This window comes from Moschus berezovskii, chromosome 3 (genome assembly GCF_049115385.1).
Source record: "Moschus berezovskii isolate FMDL1 chromosome 3, NW_MosBer_1.0, whole genome shotgun sequence".
Taxonomy (NCBI): Eukaryota; Metazoa; Chordata; class Mammalia; order Artiodactyla; family Moschidae; genus Moschus; species Moschus berezovskii.
In genome coordinates, this window is record NC_142462.1 from 39,725,753 (window position 1) to 39,743,363 (window position 17,611).

The 17,611-nt window shown below is 39.1% G+C and overlaps 1 protein-coding gene across 4 annotated transcripts in view; it reads left to right on the forward strand.

Moving 5' to 3' along the window:
• The window catches only part of RUNDC3B (RUN domain containing 3B), a 179,132-nt gene that overhangs the window by 99,090 nt on the left and 62,431 nt on the right, over positions 1–17,611 (forward strand). For all 4 annotated transcript variants that reach the window (XM_055420596.2, XM_088833770.1, XM_088833775.1 and 1 more), the window contains one exon: positions 17,329–17,497. In XM_055420596.2, the coding sequence (XP_055276571.2) occupies positions 17,329–17,497 (169 nt within the window). The remainder of the gene's footprint in view (positions 1–17,328; positions 17,498–17,611) is intronic.

Sequence of the window (17,611 nt, forward strand, 5' to 3'; positions counted from 1 at the left end):
TCCATAGACACACAGCATATTTGTGCAGAGTGGGCCACAGATCTGAAATTAGAGAGCAGAATGACAGGTGGAGATAGGGGTTTGGTCATCAGCGTGCAGATAGAAAGGCAGGTTTTAGTGATTTAGGAAATGAGTTAAATTAAAATATGAAGATAATCATAAATGCACATTTTCCTCTCTTCTTAAATAAGAGAATGTAGTGATTATTACCGGAGAAGGCAATGGCAAGCCACTCCAGTACTCTTGCCTAGAAAATCCCATGGACGGAGGAGCCTGGTAGGCTGCAGTCCATGGGGTCGCTACGAGTCAGACATGACTGAGCGACTTCACTTTCACTTTTCACTTTCACATATTGGAGAAGGAAATGGCAACCCACTCCAGTGTTCTTGCCTGGAGAATCCCAGGGACAGGGGAGCCTGGTGGGCTGCCGTCTATGGGGTCACACAGAGTCGGACACGACTGAAGTGACTTAGCAGCAGCAGCAGCAGCAGTGATTATTACAGTGCTTTTAAAAAGATACAATCATGAAACCGTCTCACCTCAGAATGAATTTAATGATCTGTATTCTGTGTCTCCAGCTGCTTAGTCACCTCTTGTCCAGTTTTTTTTGCAATTTCCTCTTAGTGTGCAGTAATCCCAATATATATTTATTCCTTTGTAGTCATTATGTAACAGAGGATTCCTGCCATTTTGTTATATAAAGGATACAAGAATGAGAAGAGAAATATCAATTCAACCTAGTCATAACCCAGCTAGCATTATTGACCATGGATGTTTTCTTTTTAAAAAGATTTAAACTATCCTAATAGTCATAAAGAACCAATATTTTAAAAATTGAATGACTTCCACCCAAATGGACCTGTATTAGACACATTTAAAAAAAATTCTATTTGATGCCTAATTATAAGAGTTTCAGTTCAGTTCAGTCGCTCAGTCATGTCCGACTCTTTGTGACTCCGTGGACTGCAGCATGCCAGGGTTCCCTGTCCATCATGAACTCCCAGTGTTTACTCAAACTCATGTCCATTGAGTCAGTGATGCCATCCAACCATCTCATCCTCTGTTGTCCCCTTCTCCTCCCGCCTTCATCTTTCCTAGCATCAAAGTCTTTTCAAAAGAGTCAGCTCTTCGCATCAGGTGGTCAAAGTATTGGAGTTTCAGCTTCAACATCAGTCCTTCCAATGAACACTCAGGACGGATCTCCTTTATGATGGACTGGTTGGATCTCCTTGCAGTTCAAGGGACTCTCAAGAGACTTCTCCAACACCACAGTTCAAAAGCATCAATTCTTCGGCATTCAGCTTTCTTTATAGTCCAACTCTCACGTCCATACATGACTATTGGAAAAACCATAGCTTTGATTAGATGGACCTTTGTTGGCAAAATGTCTTTGCTTTTTAATATGCTGTCTAGGTTGATGATAACTTTTCTTCCAAGGAGTAAGTGTCTTTTAATTTCATGGCTGCAGTCACCATCTGCCATGATTTTGGAGCCCCCAAAAATAAAGTCTGTCACTGTTTCCCCATCTATTTGCCATGAAGTGATGGGACCAGAGGCCATGATCTTAGTTTTCTGAATGTTGAGTTTTAAGCCAACTTTTTCACTCTCCTCTTTCACTTTCATTGAGAGGCTTTTTAGTTTTTCTTTGCTTTCTCCCATAAAGATAATGTCATCTGCATATCTGAACTTATTGAGATTTCTCCCAGCAATCTTGATTCCAGCTTAATGCTTCATTCAGCCCAGCATTTCTCATGATGTACTCTGCATATAAGTTAAATAAGCAGGGTGAAAATATACAGCCTTGATGTATTCCTTCCCCAATGTGGAACCAGTCTGTTGTTCCATGTCCAGTTCTAACTGTTGCTTCTTGACCTGTATGCAGATTTTTCAGGAGGCAAGTCAGGTGGTCTGGTATTCCCATCCCTTTAAGAACTTTCCACAGTTTGTTGTGATCCACACAGTCAGAGGCTTTGGCATAGTCAGAAAAGCAGAAATAGATGTTTTTCTGGAACTCTCTTGCTTTTTTGATGATCCAGCGGATGTTGGCAATTTGATCTCTGGTTCCTCTGCCTTTTCTAAATCCAGATTCAGTATCTGCAAGTTCACGGGTCACGTATTGTTGAAGCCTGGCTTGGATAATTTTGAGCATGACTTTACTAGCGTGTGAGATGAGTGCAGTTGTGTGGTAGTTTGAGCATTCTTTGGCATTGCCTTTCTCTGGGCTGGAATGAAAACTGACCTTTTCCAGTCCTGTGGCCACTGCTGAGTTTTCCAAATTTTCTGGCATATTGAGTGCACACTTTCACAGCATCATCTTTCAGGATTTGAAATAGCTCAACTGGAATTCCATCACCTCCACTAGCTTTGTTCATAGTGATGCTCTCTAAGGCCCATGTGACTTCACATTCCAGGATGTCTGGCTCTAGGTGAGTGATCACACCATTGTAATTATCTGGGTCGTGAAGATCTTTTTTGTACAGTTCTTCTGTGTATTCTTGCCACCTCTTCTTAATATCTTCTGCTTATGTTATATCTATACCATTTCTGTCCTTTGTTGTACCCATCTTTGCATGAAATGTTCCCTTGGTATCTCTGATTTTCTTGAAGAGATATCTAGTCTTTCCCATTCTATTGTTTTCCTCTGTTTCTTTGCAGTGTTCACGTGGGAAGGCTATCTTATCTCTTCTTGCTATTCTTTGGAACTCTGCCTTCATATGGGTATATCTTTCCTTTTCTCCTTATCTTTCACATCTCTGCTTTTCTCAGCTATTTGTAAGGCCTCCTCAGACAACAATTTTGCCTTTTTGCTTTTCTTTTTCTTGGGAATGGTCTTGATCACTGCCTCCTGTACAGTGTCACAAACCTCTGTCCATAGTTCTTCGGGCACTCTATCAAATCTAATCCCTTGAATCTATTTCTCACTTCCACTGTATAATCGTAAGGCATTTGATTTAGGTCATACCTGAATGGTCTTGTGGTTTGCCCTACTTTCTTCAACTTAAGTCTGAATTTGGCAATAAGGTGTTCATGATCTGAGCCACAGTCAGCTCCTGGGCTTGTTTTTGCTCACTTTATAGAGCTTCTCCATCTTTGGCTGCAAAGAATATAATCAGTCTGATTTCAGTATTGACCATTTGGTGATGTCCATGTAGAGTTTTCTCTTGTATTGTTGGAAGAGGGTGTTTGCTATGATCAGTGTGTTCTCTTGGCAAAACTCTATTAGCCTTTGCCCTGCTTCATTCTGTACTCCAAGGCCAAATTTGCCTGTTACTCCAGGGATCTCTTGACTTCCTACTTTTGCATTTCAGTCCCCTGTAATGAAAAAGACATCTTTTTGGGTGTTAATTCTAGAAGGTCTTCCTAGAGCTGTTCAATTTCAGCTTCTTCAGCTTTACTAGTTGGGGCATAGACTTGGATTACTGTGATATTGAATGGTTTGCCTTGGAAACAAGCAGAGAGCATTCTGTTGTTTTTTAGATTGCATCCAAGTACTGCATTTCAGACTCTTGTTGACTATGATAGCTACTCCATTTCTTCTAAGGGATTCTTGCCCACAGTAGTAGATATAATGGTCATCTGAGTTAAATACACCCATTCCAGTCCATTTTTGTTCTCTGATTCCTAAAATGTCAATGTTCACTCTTGCCATCTCCTGTTTGACCACATCCAATTTGCCTTGATTCGTGGACCTAACATTCCAGGTTCTGGTATAAGAGTCTATTCCTCCTCATATTACTATTTTTAACTTATTTGGAAAGTATGTATTTATTGTAGAATAGTTAGAAAATATAGAAAGGTAGAGAGCAGAAGAAAGCTTAAGTCACTCATAATCTTACATTACAGAGCAGCCACTGGCATTGTTAACATTTTGATAGATCACTTTCAGCCTTCTCTGTGCATAGGAATATTTTTTCTTTGATTAAAATGGAATCATAATATACAGGTAACTGTTTCCCTTAATCCTTTATAATGAACACTTTTGCCTGTTCTTAGCCATCATTCTATAGCATCGTTTCCTAACGTGAATAGAATTTCATTCTTTGTACAGTATGTTAACTCAGTTATTGTTGGACTTTTGAAGTGCGTTCAGTTCTCTGTCATGTACAGTATTGCAGTTAATGGCCTTGCGCTGCATCTTTTTATGCAGAACTATCATTATTTCTTTAGGTTAAAACCTTGAAGTAGAATTTCTTGGATAAATAGTATATATGTTATTAAAACTTTTGAAGCTTACTCAAACCGGCCACCAGAGAGGCGGTACCAGTTTAGATCCTATCAGCAGTATGTGACAGGGCCTACCTCTGTCATTTACAATTAAGTCTTAAAGGTATGGCTGATGCTCTAAAAAATATCCTGTTGTTGTTTTTGGTTTGCATTTATTTGATTGCTGGTGAAGTTGAAATTTAAAAATATTAGTTATTAGTCTTTTAAAATAGAGTTTTATGTTTCTGAAGCTAAATATGTGAAATATGTTAATAGAAAACATCCTAAAATATATTTCATATTTAAAATTGGTTTAATTAAGTTTTAAATTGTGTATCAGTGATAAGATATAAATTTTTCTGAGTTACTGCTTGATATAACTTTAAACATCTTTTCTTGAATGGATTTTAGGCCAAAACAGTCTAGCAGTAGCTGATGGTCTTTTATAATGCCTTCAGTTTTCCATTTTTAAATATTATATGCTTATGGTTAAGTGTTTGTATTTAGAATAATTATTTCCTAAAGCGGCAAATTTCTGCAGACAGAATTGCTGATTTTAAAAGATTGTAAATGATCAAGTATGCTGTTAAATTGCTTTTCGTATATAGTTTAGCTGTGGCTTTTCATATATAGTTGGCTGTCCATAGCTGCAGGTTCCACATCTGTGAATCAACCAACTGTGGATCAAATGTATACAGGACTTGGACATGTCAGAAACTTAAGCTTCCATGGACTTTGCTGTCTCAGGGGGCTCCTGGAAACAGTCCTTCATGGATCCCGAGGGGCCTCCTTACCCATATTTTCCCCTTAGGAGGGATAAGCTAAGCATTTTTCTTCCAAAGGCCAGTCTTCTGGCCTGTGTACCGCACCCCATCCTCTCTCTTCTGTTACGGTCTTAGCTCTGGCAGTTTTCCTTTTCCATTAACCTTCCTTTTTCTAGATCTTTCTGCACATCATAATGTATAAGCATGTTGTTATTTTTCCCTTCTTAAAAAAGGGACCCAAGAAATTTTCCCAACCCCGCATTCAACACTTCTAAGGACTGTGAAGAAAGCTGATCGCTGAAGAATTGATGCTTTTGAACTGTGGTGTTGGAGAAGACTCTTGAGAGTCCCTTGGACTGCAAGGAGATCCAACCAGTCCATTCTAAAGGAGATCAGTCCTGGGTGTTCATTGGAAGGATTGACGCTAAAACTGAAACTCCAATACTTTGGCCACCTCATGAGAAGAGTTGACTCACTGGAAAGGACTCAGATGCTGGGAAGGATTGGGGGCAGGAGGAGAAGGGGACGACAGAGAATGAGATGGCTGGATGGCATCACCAACTCAATGGACATGAGTTTGAGTGAACTCCAGGAGTTGGTGATGGACAGGGAGGCCTGGCATGCTGTGATTCATGGGGTCGCAAAGAGTCGGACACGACCGAGCGACTGAACTGAACTGAACTGAAGCTATTCCTTAGTACCCTTTCTTTTATGACAGAACTGTTCCTCCTTTTTTTTTTTTTTGGCCTCCTTTCTCTCTTGATGGCTCAGATGGTAAAGAATCTGCCTGCAATGCAGGAGACCCAGGTTCAATCCCTGGGTTGGAAAGATCCCATGGAAAAGGGAATGGCAACCCACTCCAGTATTCTTGACTGCAGAGTCCCACAGACAGAGAAGCCTGGAGGGCCACAGTCCATGGGTTGCAAAGAGTCGGACATGACTGAGCGGCTAACACTTTTACTTCTCTGCTGCTGCTAAGTCACTTCCGTCGTGTCCAACTCTTGTGCGACCCCATTAACTGCAGCCCAATAGGCTCCCCCGGCCCTGGGATTCTCCAGGCAAGAACACTGGAGTGGGTTGCCATTTCCTTCTCCAATGCATGAAAATGAAAAGTGAAAGTGAAGTTGCTCAATCATGTCCGACTCTTAGTGACCCCATGGACTGCAGCCCACCAGGCTCCTCCATTTACTTCTCTTGAACTAGTCAAATGAGCTTTTAATGCCTACCACTGAAACTACTCTTTTCAGAGTCAGTAGGAATGTCTCCTTGCCAAAGGCAGAGGTCAATTTCCCCACCTTACTTGACCTTTGAGCAGTGTTGGATATTCACAACTCCTCCTCTCAGCACTTTGCTACTTTTCCTCCTATTTGCTTCTTCTTACTCTCTTTCACTGCTTTCTTCTCACTTCCCCAACCTCTAAATGTTGGACTGTTTCCGAGCTCAGTTCTGAATTGTTTTCTCTGTCTACACTCACTAAGTAGTTGTATCCAGTTTCATGGCTTTAAACACTATACTGCTCTTTCCCATATGTATGCTTCTACCTAGAACACTACTCTGAACTCTGGACTCATACACGCAGCTGCCAACTTGACATCTCCACCTGGATGTGTAATAAGCACCTCAGATGAAGCATGTACAATAAACTCCTAATCCCAACACCGCCACCTCTGGAAAAAAACACATTTCTTCCTTGCCATTCCTAGAATGGTCGTTCTAGTATGCCAGTGCTTATGCTGAAAAACTTTGGGGTCAGTGTTGAATTCTCTCTTCCATAATCTATCAATATTTTTGCAGCACCACTGTTACCTCCTAAACTTAAATATGGAGATTTGCAAAAGTCTTCATGGTCTACCTCTGACTCCTGTCATTTTTTCTCCATAGAACAGCCAGAGTGATCCTTTAGGAATATGTCAAATAATTCAATTCCCCTGTTCAAAACTGTCCAGTAGTTGCTTTCCTTCTGATTCAAAGACAAAATTCCTAAGTTTACCCAGCCTCCAGTTCCTCTCTGACCTCACGTCCTATTCCCTGCCTTCTTACTCACTGTGTTTCAGTGACACTGGCCACCTTGATATTCCTTTAGCACGCCCAGCCCACGTATGCATCTTTCTGTTTTCTCTACTAGGAACACAATCACTCTCAAGATATTTGCATGGCTACTTCTCTCATCTTCTCTAAAACTCTGCTTAGTACCATCATAGTCAGGAAGCCTGCTCGGAACATGCTCCCTAAAAGAGTGATACAAGTTCCCTTGACTGGGTTGACCTCAAGCAACCATTTTTCATCTCTTATTCTCATTTTATTCCTTTGTTGAATGAACTTATTAGATAGTACAGCAATACTTCATGGGATTATCATGAGGACTAATGAGGTAATGTACATGAAGTGTTCATACAGTTCCTTGGATCCCTATGCTGCTGCTGCTGCTAAGTCACTTCAGTCGTGTCCAACTCTGTGCGACCCCATAGACGGCAGCCCACCAGGCTCCCCCGTCCTTGGTATTCTCCAGGTAAGAACACTGGAGTGGGTTGCCATTTCCTTCTCCAGTGCATGAAAGTGAAAAGTGAAAGTGAAGTCTCTCGGTCTTATAGTTAGTATTTATTTTCCTCCTTGTCCTCACAAGGAACTTCCTTATTATCAGTTCTTCCTTTCTACTCTTGGGTGGTTTAAAATTATGTATTATTTATGTTGTTATTGTATAATATTTTGTTCTACCTTCTTTGGGTTTGTGATGGTCTTTTTATAAAATAAGGTCTACTGAGATATCATTGACAGGTAAAATTTTAAGGTATTTAAAGTGTACATCATGATGATTTGATACCATATTCTGATAATATATGGCTTCCCAGATAGCTCAATGGTAAAGAACCCACCTGCCATCCCTGGGGTTGGGAAGATCCCCTGGAGAAGGAAATGGCAACCCAATCCAATATTCTTGCCTGGGAAGCCCCATGGAAGAGGAGCTTGGCAGGCTACAGTCCATGGGATCACAAAAAGTCGGACACAACTGAATGCATTCTTCCTACTTCTGATACTGTACACCTTGTGAAAGGATTTTCCCCATCTCATTAACTGACATATCCATCATCTCACATATTTAACTTTTTATGTCTGTGGGAGAACATTTCGGTTCTACTTTTGTAACCAATTTCAGTTATTCAATAGTGTTATCAACATTATCACTGTGTTTAACATTAGATCCTCAGACTTTATTAATCTTACAGCTGAAAGTTTGTACTCTTTTACCAACCTCTCTCTAGTCTTCACTGCCCTCTGGGAACCGCTTTTCTACTCACTATTTTTATGAGTTTTACTTTTTAAGATTTCACATGTAAGTGGTAACCTGCAATATTTGTCTTTGACTTATCTCACTTAGTATAACGCCCTCAAGATTCTTCTTGTTGCCAGTGACAGGATTTCCTAACCTCTTGTGGCTGAACAGGATTCCATTGTATGTATGTACACACCACATCTTCATTATACATTCATCTGTTGATGGACACTTAGGTCCAGTCCATATATTGATTACTTATGCTTCAGTAAAGAAGAGAGTACAGATATCTCTTCAAGATTCTCTTTTTATTTCCTTTTGATATATACCTAGAAGTGGGATTGCTGGACCATACAGTAGTTCTATTTTCAATTTTTTTGAGGAGCCTTCCTACTGTTTTCCAAAAATCCAATTGATTTTCTATAATCAGTTGACGTGGGTTCCCTTTTCTCCACATCCACATCCTTGTCAACACTTATCTTTTTGATTATAGCCATTCTTTTTTTTTAAGATGGCCATTCTTGACAGATGGTGCTAGTGGTAAAGAACCCGCCTGCCTATTTAGGAGACTTAAGAGGTGCAGGTTTGATCCCTAGATGGGGAAGGTCCTCTGGAGAAGGAAATGGCAACCCACTCCATTCTTACCTGGAGAATCCCATGGACAAAGGAACCTGGTGTCCCAAAGAGTCGGACACGACTGAAGCGACTTAGCATGCATGCGTTCTGATAGATGTTAAGTGATATCTTGTGATTTTGATTTTCATTTTCCTGATGGTAAGTGATATTGAGTACATTTTCATGTACCTGTTGACTGTATGTCTTTCTGTGTCTTTTTTTTGAAAAATATTTACTCCATTCCTTTCCTATTTTTAAGTCACTTTTTTTTTTTTTGCAGTTGAGTTCTCTTGGATATTAACTCCTTATCAGATATATGATTTGCAAATATTTCCTCCCCTTCAGGAAGTTGCTTTTTCATTATGTCACAGGCTTCCTTTGCTATGCAGGAGACTTTTAGTCTGATGTAGGCCCACTTCTTAGTTTTTGCTTTTGCTTTTTTTTGACTTTGTGTGTCTGTCAAATCCAAAAATCATTGTCAATATTGATGTCAAAAAACCCACTGTGACACAAAACCCACTGTATTTTCTTCTAGAAAATACAGGTCTTGTATTCAAACCTTTAATCAATTCAGAACTGACTTTTGCATATGGTATAAGATACTCATATGGTATATAATACAAGATATACAATATGCATATGGTATAAGATATAAGGTCTAGTTTCATTCTTTGTGTATGGCTGACTAGTTTTCTCAGCACCATTTGTTGGAAAAACTATCTTTCACCATTGTATGTTCTTAACTCCTTTGTCATAAATATATACATGGGTTTATTTCTGGGCTCTCTGTTCTGTTTTATTAATCTATGTATATGTATTTATGCCAGTATTGTATTCTTTTGATTACTGTAGATTTGTAATATATTTTGAAAGCAGGAAGTGTGATGCCTCCAGTTCTGTTCTTCTTCCTCTAAATTGCTTTGGCTATTGGGTGTATGTTATGGTTCCATACAAATTTTAGAATTGTTCATTTTATTTCTGTGAAAAATGCATTGGAATTTTTGTAGGCATCACATTAAATATGTAGATTGATTTAGGTAGTATGGACATTTTAACAGTATGAAGTCTTTCAATTTGTGAACCCAAAATTATCTTCCATTTAATGTTTCTTCTGCAGTTTTTCATCAGCATCTTATAGTGTTTAGTGTATAGGTCTTCTACCTTCATAGTTACATTTTTTTGTAGATATTTTATTCTTTTTTGACGCAACTGAAAATGACATTGTTCTCTTAATTTCTCTTTCTGTTGGTTGATCATTCAGTTCACTTCAGTTCAGTCGCTCAGTCGTGTCCGACTCTCCACGACCCCATGAATCACAGCACTCCAGGCTTCCCTGTCCATCACCAACTCCCGGAGTACACTCAAACTCATGTCCACAGAGTCTGTGATGCCATCTAGCCATCTCATTCTCCGTCATCCCCTTCTCCTCCCACCCCCAACCTTTCCCAGCATCAGAGTCTTTTTCCAGTGAGTCAACTCTTTGCATGAGATGGCCAGAGTATTGCAGTTTCAGCTTTAGCATCAGTCCCTCCAATGAACATCCAGGATTGATCTCCTTTAGAATGGACTGGTTGGATCTCCTTGCCAGAAGACAAGGAGACTCTCAAGAGTCTTCTCCAGCACCACAGTTCAAAAGCATCAATTCTTCGGCGATCAGCTTTCTTCACAGTCCAACTCTCACATCCATATATGACCACGGGAAAAACCATTGCCTTGACTAGACGGACCTTGGTTGGCAAAGTAATGTCTCTGCTTTTTAATATACTATCAAGGTTGGTCATAACTTTCCTTCCAAGGAGCAAGCGTCTTTTAATTTCATGGCTGCAATCAGCATCTGCAGTGATTTTGGAGCCCAGAAAAATAAAGTCTGACACTGTTTCCACTGTTTTTCCATCTATTTCCCATGAAGTGATGGGACCAGATGCCGTGATCTTTGTTTTCTGAATGTTGAGCTTCAAGCCAACCTTTTCATTCTCCTCTTCCACTTACATCAAGAGGCTTTTGAGTTCCTCTTCACTTTCTGCCATAAGGGTAGTGTCATCTGCATATCTGAGGTTATTGATATTTCTCCCGGCATTCTTGATTCCAGCTTGTGCTTCTTCCAGCCCAGCGTTCCTCATGATGTACTCTGCATATAAGTTAAATAAGCAAGGTGACAATATACAGCCTTGACGTACACCTTTTCCTATTTGAAACCAGTCTGTTGTTCCATGTCCAGTTCTAACTGTTGCTTCCTGACCTGCATACAGGTTTCTCAAGAGGCAGGTCAGGTGGTCTGGGATTCCCATCTCTTTCAGAATGTTCCACAGTTTATTGTGATCCACACAGTCAAAGGCTTTGGTATAGTCAATGAAGCAGAAATAGATGTTTTTCTGAAACTCTCTTGCTTTCTCCATGATCCAGCGGATGTTGGCAATTTGATCTCTGGTGCCTCTGCCTTTTCTAAAACCTGCTTGAACATCTGGAAGTTCACGGTTTACATACTGCTGAAGCCTGGCTTGGAGAATTTTGAGTATGACTTTACTAGCATGTGAGATGAGTGCAATTGTGCGGTAGTTTGAGCATTCTTTGGCATTGCCTTTCTTTGGGATTGGAATGAAGACTGACCTCTTCCAGTCCTGTGGCCACTGCTGAGTTTTCCAAATCTGCTGGCATATTGAGTGCAGCACTTTCACAGATCATCTTTCAAGACTTGAAATAGCTCAACTGGAATTCCATCACCTCCACTAGCTTTGTTCATAGTGATGCTTTCTAAGGCCCACTTGACTTCACATTCCAAGATGTCTGGTTCTAGGTCAGTGATCACGTTATCGTGACTATCTTGGTCGTGAAGATCTTTTTTGTATAGTTCTTCAGTGTATTCCTGCCACCTCTTCTTAATATCTTCTGCTTCTGTTAGGTCCATACCATTTCTGTCCTTTATCGAGCCCATCTTTGCATGAAATGTTCCCTTGGAATCTCTAATTTTCTTGAAGAGGTCTCTTGTTTTTCCCATTCAGATATGACCTCAATCAAATCCCTTATGATTATACAGTGGAAGTGAGAAATAGATTTAAGGGACTAGATCTGATTGATAGAATGCCTGATGAACTCTGGACGGAGGTTCGTGACATTGTACAGGAGACAGGGACCAAGACCATCCCCATGGAAAAGAAATGCAAAAGAGCGAAATGGCTGTCTGAGGAGGCCTTACAAATAGCTGTGAAAAGAAGAGAGGTGAAAAGCAAAGGAGAAAAGGAAAGATATAAGCATCTGAATGCAGAGTTCCAAAGAATAGCAAGGAGAGATAAGAAAGCCTTCCTCAGTGATCAATGCAAAGAAATAGAGGAAAACAACAGAATAGGTTGATCATTAGTATATGGAAATGCAGCTGATTTTTGTATATTGGTATTTATCCTACAACTTTACTGAATTTGTTTATTAGCTCTAACAGTTTTTTTGGTAGTCTTTAGGATTTTGATATATAATATTATGTCATTTGTGAATAGTGATGGTTTTATTTCTTCCTTTTTTACTTGGATGCCTTTTATTTCCTTTTCTTGGCTAATCACTCTCTAATTATGACTTCCAATGTTGAATATAAGTGATGAGAGTGGGCACTCTTGTCTTATTTCTAATCTTAGAAGAAAAGCTTTCAGCTTTTTAGCATTGAATATGGTGTTAGCTGTGGGCTCAATGTAAATAACCGGTATTATGTTGAAGTATATTCCCTACGCCCAGTTTGTTGAGAGCTTTTATGATCTTTTCTTTCTCAAAACTTAAATTTACTTCTTTTCTTATAAGTAAATAAGGCTTATAAACATCCCTTGAAGTACTGCTTCAGCTGCATCCTAAAAGTTAGATGTTATTTTTTATTTTTGTTGTTTAAAGTACAGTTTCCATTTAAATTTTTTTTTGACCAAAGGTTTTTTGGAATATAGTTTTAAATTTTCAGATATTTTCAGTGCCTTTGTTTTGGTTATGATTAGTGAATGTGGTCTACATAATATTATAGTTATTATAATAGTTCCTTGAAATTTATTGAGAAATGATCTAGAATCAGTGGTATTCCAGTGACTGGGTCCAATATCCATTAGATTACGCTTGTTAATGGTATTTTATGTCCTTTCTCACTTACCCTTTTTTCATCTTTTAAATTATTTAAATGTATTAAGTTCTTCACTATGATATTTGATTTGTCAGTTTTTCCTTGAGGTCCTTTGATTTTTACTGCATATTTTTTAAACTAACTTGTCAGATGCATACAAGTTTCAGTTCAGCTCAGTTCAGTTGCTCAGTCGTGTCCGACTCTTTGCGACCCCATGAATCACAGCACGCCAGGCCTCCCTGTCCATCACCAATTCCCGGAATTCACTCAAACTCATGTCCATCGAGTCGGTGATGCCATCCAGCCATCTCATTCTCTGTCGTCCCCCTCTCCTTCCGCCCCCCAATCCCTCCCAGCATCAGAGTCTTTTCCAGTGAGTCAACTCTTCGCATGAAGTGGCCCAAGTATTGGAGTTTTAGCTTTAGCATCAGTCCTTCCAGTGAACACCCAGGAGTGATCTCCTTTAGAATGGACTGGTTGGATCTCCTTGCAGTCCAAGGGACTCTCAAGAGTCTTCTGCAGCACCACAGTTCAAAAGCATCAATTCTTCGGCGATCAGCTTTCTTCACAGTCCAACTCTCACATCCATACATGAACACGGGAAAAACCATAGCCTTGACTAGATGGACCTTTGTTGGCAAAGTAATGTCTCTGCTTTTTAATATGCTATCTAGGTTGGTCATAACTTTCCTTCCAAGGAGTAAGCGTCTTTTAATTTCATGGCTGCAATCAGCATCTGCAGTGATTTTGCAGCCCAAAAAAATAAAGTCAGCCACTGTTTCCACTGCTTCCCCATCTATTTCCCATGAAGCCATGATCTTTGTCTTCTGAATGTTGAGCTTCAAGCCAACTTTTTCACTCTCCTCTTTCACTTTCATCAGGAGGCTTTTTAGTTCCTCTTCACTTTCTGCCATAAGGGTGGTGTCATCTGCATATCTGAGACTATTGATATTTCTCCCGATAATCTTGATTCCAGCTTGTGCTTCTTTCAGCCCAGCGTTCCTCATGATGTACTCTGCATATAAGTTAAATCAGCAGGGTGACAGTATACAACCTTGACGTACACCTTTTCCTATTTGGAACCAGTCTGTTGTTCCAAGTCCAGTTCTAACTGTTGCTTCCTGACCTGCATACAGGTTTCTCAAGAGACAGGTCAGGTGGTCTGGTATTCCCATCCCTTTCAGAATTTTCCATAGTTTATTGTGATCCACACAGTCAAAGGCTTTGGCATAGTCAATGAAGCAGAAATAGATGTTTTTCTGGAACTCTCTTGCTTTCTCCATGATCCAGCGGATGTTGGCAATTGGATCTGATTCCTCTGCCTTTTCTAATATTTTTTAAACTAACTTGTCTGATGCATACAAGTTTAGAATTCTTTATTCATCCTGATGTAATATGTAGTAATTTAAAAAAATTCCTTGAAGTTTACTTAGTTGATATTAATGGAGTCTAACAAGTTTTGTTCAGATTAATATTTTTCTAGTTGTTTAAAAAAATTGTCTTTTTTTAAAAACTATATTTAGTCTGACATACCTTCCATTTAGTATGTGAGAAATTGGTTTGATAGCTGTAGTAATATGTCGTTAGTTGTAAGTTGTACCCTGAATTCAGGTGTGTTAATATGTGAAAAAATGTACAGTAAGAACTGATAAAATAGAGTTCATTTAATGTTTCATGCCTTTATGTTCTTAAAGTATACACACACACACATTTTAAAAATTGTACTTGAGTTTAAAAATTATAGTCTAATGGGCTTTATGTTTTAACTGAGGTACTTAGGGTATTTACTGATATTTTGGGGTTGATATGCACTCTTTTGCTTTGTTAGGGCTTCCTAGGTGGTGCTAGTGGTAAAGAACCCACCTGCCAATACAGGAGATATAAGAGATGCAGGTTCGATCCCTGGGTCAGGAAGATTCCCTGGAAGAGGGCATGGCAACCCATCAGTATTCATGCCTAGAGAATCCTGTGGACAAAGGAGCCTGGCAGGCTATAGTCCATGGGGTTGCACAGAGTTGGACCCTGACTGAAGTGATTTAGCATAGCACAGCACACAACACATTCTTACTTTCTGTTTGTCCTACGTTATTTTCTACTCTTTTTGTCTTCTTATTATGATTCTTTTTTTTCCCCTTGGGTTAACTTTTCTTCTGCCATTTTATTCCTTACTCATTTATAATTTATAGACTCTGCTTTTAGTAGGCTTCTTTTATAGGCTTTTCTTTTACTGGTGGTACTTTTACTAGTTCTACTATGCATATCTAAACCTTAACAAAGGCTAAATTTAATATCTTTACCACTTATCCAGATAAATGAGGACCTTGTATTGTTTGAACTCCATAGTCGTCTCATTCTTGACATACGCTGTTACTGCCCAGAATTGTCAGTTTGTTGTTGGTTTATTTCAAACTCCATAAAACTAGGCATTATTGTTAGTGTTGTATACTCAGTTTGTTTAGGTTTACCGTTAAGCTCACTATTTTCTTTGCTTAGTGCTTCTTAACTCAGTTTCCCTTTTCCTAAATTATAATCATTAGGAAGTTTCTTTTAGTGAGAATTTGTTGGTAAATCCCTTAAGTTTTAGTTTTCTGGAAATATGCTTATATTGCCCTCCTTCTTGGGGAAGGCAATGGCAAGCCACTCCAGTACTCTTGCCTAGAAAATCCCATGGATGGAGGAGCTGGTGGGCTGCAGTCCATGGGATTGCTATGAGTCGGACACGACTGAGCGACTTCACTTTTACTTTTCACTTTCATGCATTGGAGAAGGAAATGGCAACCCACTCCAGTGTTCTTGCCTGGAGAATCCCAGGGACAGGGGAGCCTGGTGGGCTGCCGTCTATGGGGTCACACAGAGTTGGACACGACTGAAGTGACTTAGCAGCAGCAGCAGCAGCCCTCCTTCTGGAAGGATAATTATGCTGTACTTGCTAGCCTGTTTCAGCAGTTATTTTTTCTTAGCATTTTGACAATCTTTAATACTGTAATTTCTTCATATCTACCTTAAATGTTACTAATTCTCTTAAGTTTACCTGCTTTTTAGCTATTTCATTTTATTTTTAATGTCAAATACCATCGTTTATGAGCTCAGCTTGTCTGTTTTTCAAAACTGAAACTTTATTATCAGCCACTCAGAGCCACAGATGTGACTTCATTTGGCATGTGTTTGCTCATTTGTTTGTTTTTGAGATCATTAGCTAAGAACATCACCTGGGTTGAACTTTTATGTTGAAGTTTCTAATTCAAGTCTGCAGTGTGCTTGGACCTGACTCCAGAACCCAACAGATGCAAATGCTGATTGTGGAGGATAAAGAAATAGAATATATTTCTTTGATTCTTGTATTTTTCTACCATTATATCTATATTAACTTATAAAATTATAATTTCTGACCTGGAGTTCCTTTGATTCATATTTTGTAGGTGTGTTTCCATCTTTTTAATTTTAATTTTTCTGTATTCATGTGTATTTTACAGATAGCTTACTGTTGGCACTTACTTGCCTTAACCAAACCAGAACATCTGACTTCGCTGTTGAGTTTAACCTGTTTAAGATTTTTGTAATTTCTTTTGTATTAGTGCTTATTCTGCCATCTTATTTTTTGTTTTAAACTTACTTATTTTCTTATTTTGTTCCTCTGTTTGATAGATTAGAATTTTTTGTATACCTTGAGGGTTATAGAGAGTATTTTTATGCTGTTTCTTAAATGTTAATATCATTGCTGGTATTTTAAAATTTATTTTCCCTGTTCCTTTTAAAGTGTATTTTTCTTCTAAACTAGATAATCATCTTAGCACACCTTTCTCTCCATTATTTAGCTTCTCTCCTACTTTTTCCCCACCTTGTTCTGTGTTTTCTACCCTATTGATGTCATAAGGAATTTTACATATGGATTGTAATGGATTTTTTTCTCTGCTTCACCTATGTCTCTCCTTCTTCCCCCAAGTAGAAAGTGTTTCAGTATAACTGGTTTTCTGAACCTCTTGTTTTCTTCTCTCAGTCAAAGCCGAGCTGATCTTGAGCACTGCGCTGATATTATACCCCCACTGGCAGCACACTGGTGATGTGCTGTCTGCCTTACAATGGAGATCTAACAGGCAGTGAAAACAACCCAGTGAGAAAATTCTTCTCAGCACATGTGGAATTTCTGGCTCTCTTCTTTGGAAGTTTTTACCTCTCTGTTCAGGACATTCTCATAGTTGTTCTGTGTTAATGCCTTAGATCTATAAACCTCGGCCTGATGATAATATCATCGTTATTGTATCGTTAGTTAGTGCTGAAGATTTTGGAGCTTACTTACCAGTAACTTGAAAATGCTGAAGTATTTCTAAAAAAACCAAAGTGGAACATACAGTAAACTTTATTTCTTTAAAAAATGTTAATCTTCTCAGTTCTGATAGTATCAGCAGTGATGAGGAAGAGCTGAGGACTCTGGGAAGCAGTGACAGTGAAAGCAGCACTCCTGAGAAGGTCGGGCCTCCAGTTATCATGGATGAGAATAGTTGGTTCAACAAGTGTAAGAGAGTCAAACAGAAGTATCAGCTCACCCTGGAACAGAAGGTGTGTATCAGTCATCAGAAGTCATTTCATTTCAACTCTAGTTACTGCCTGTAGACTGTCACTACCAAAAGATCTTTTAGCTAAACAGAAATATTTACCTACTGCTACTTGCTT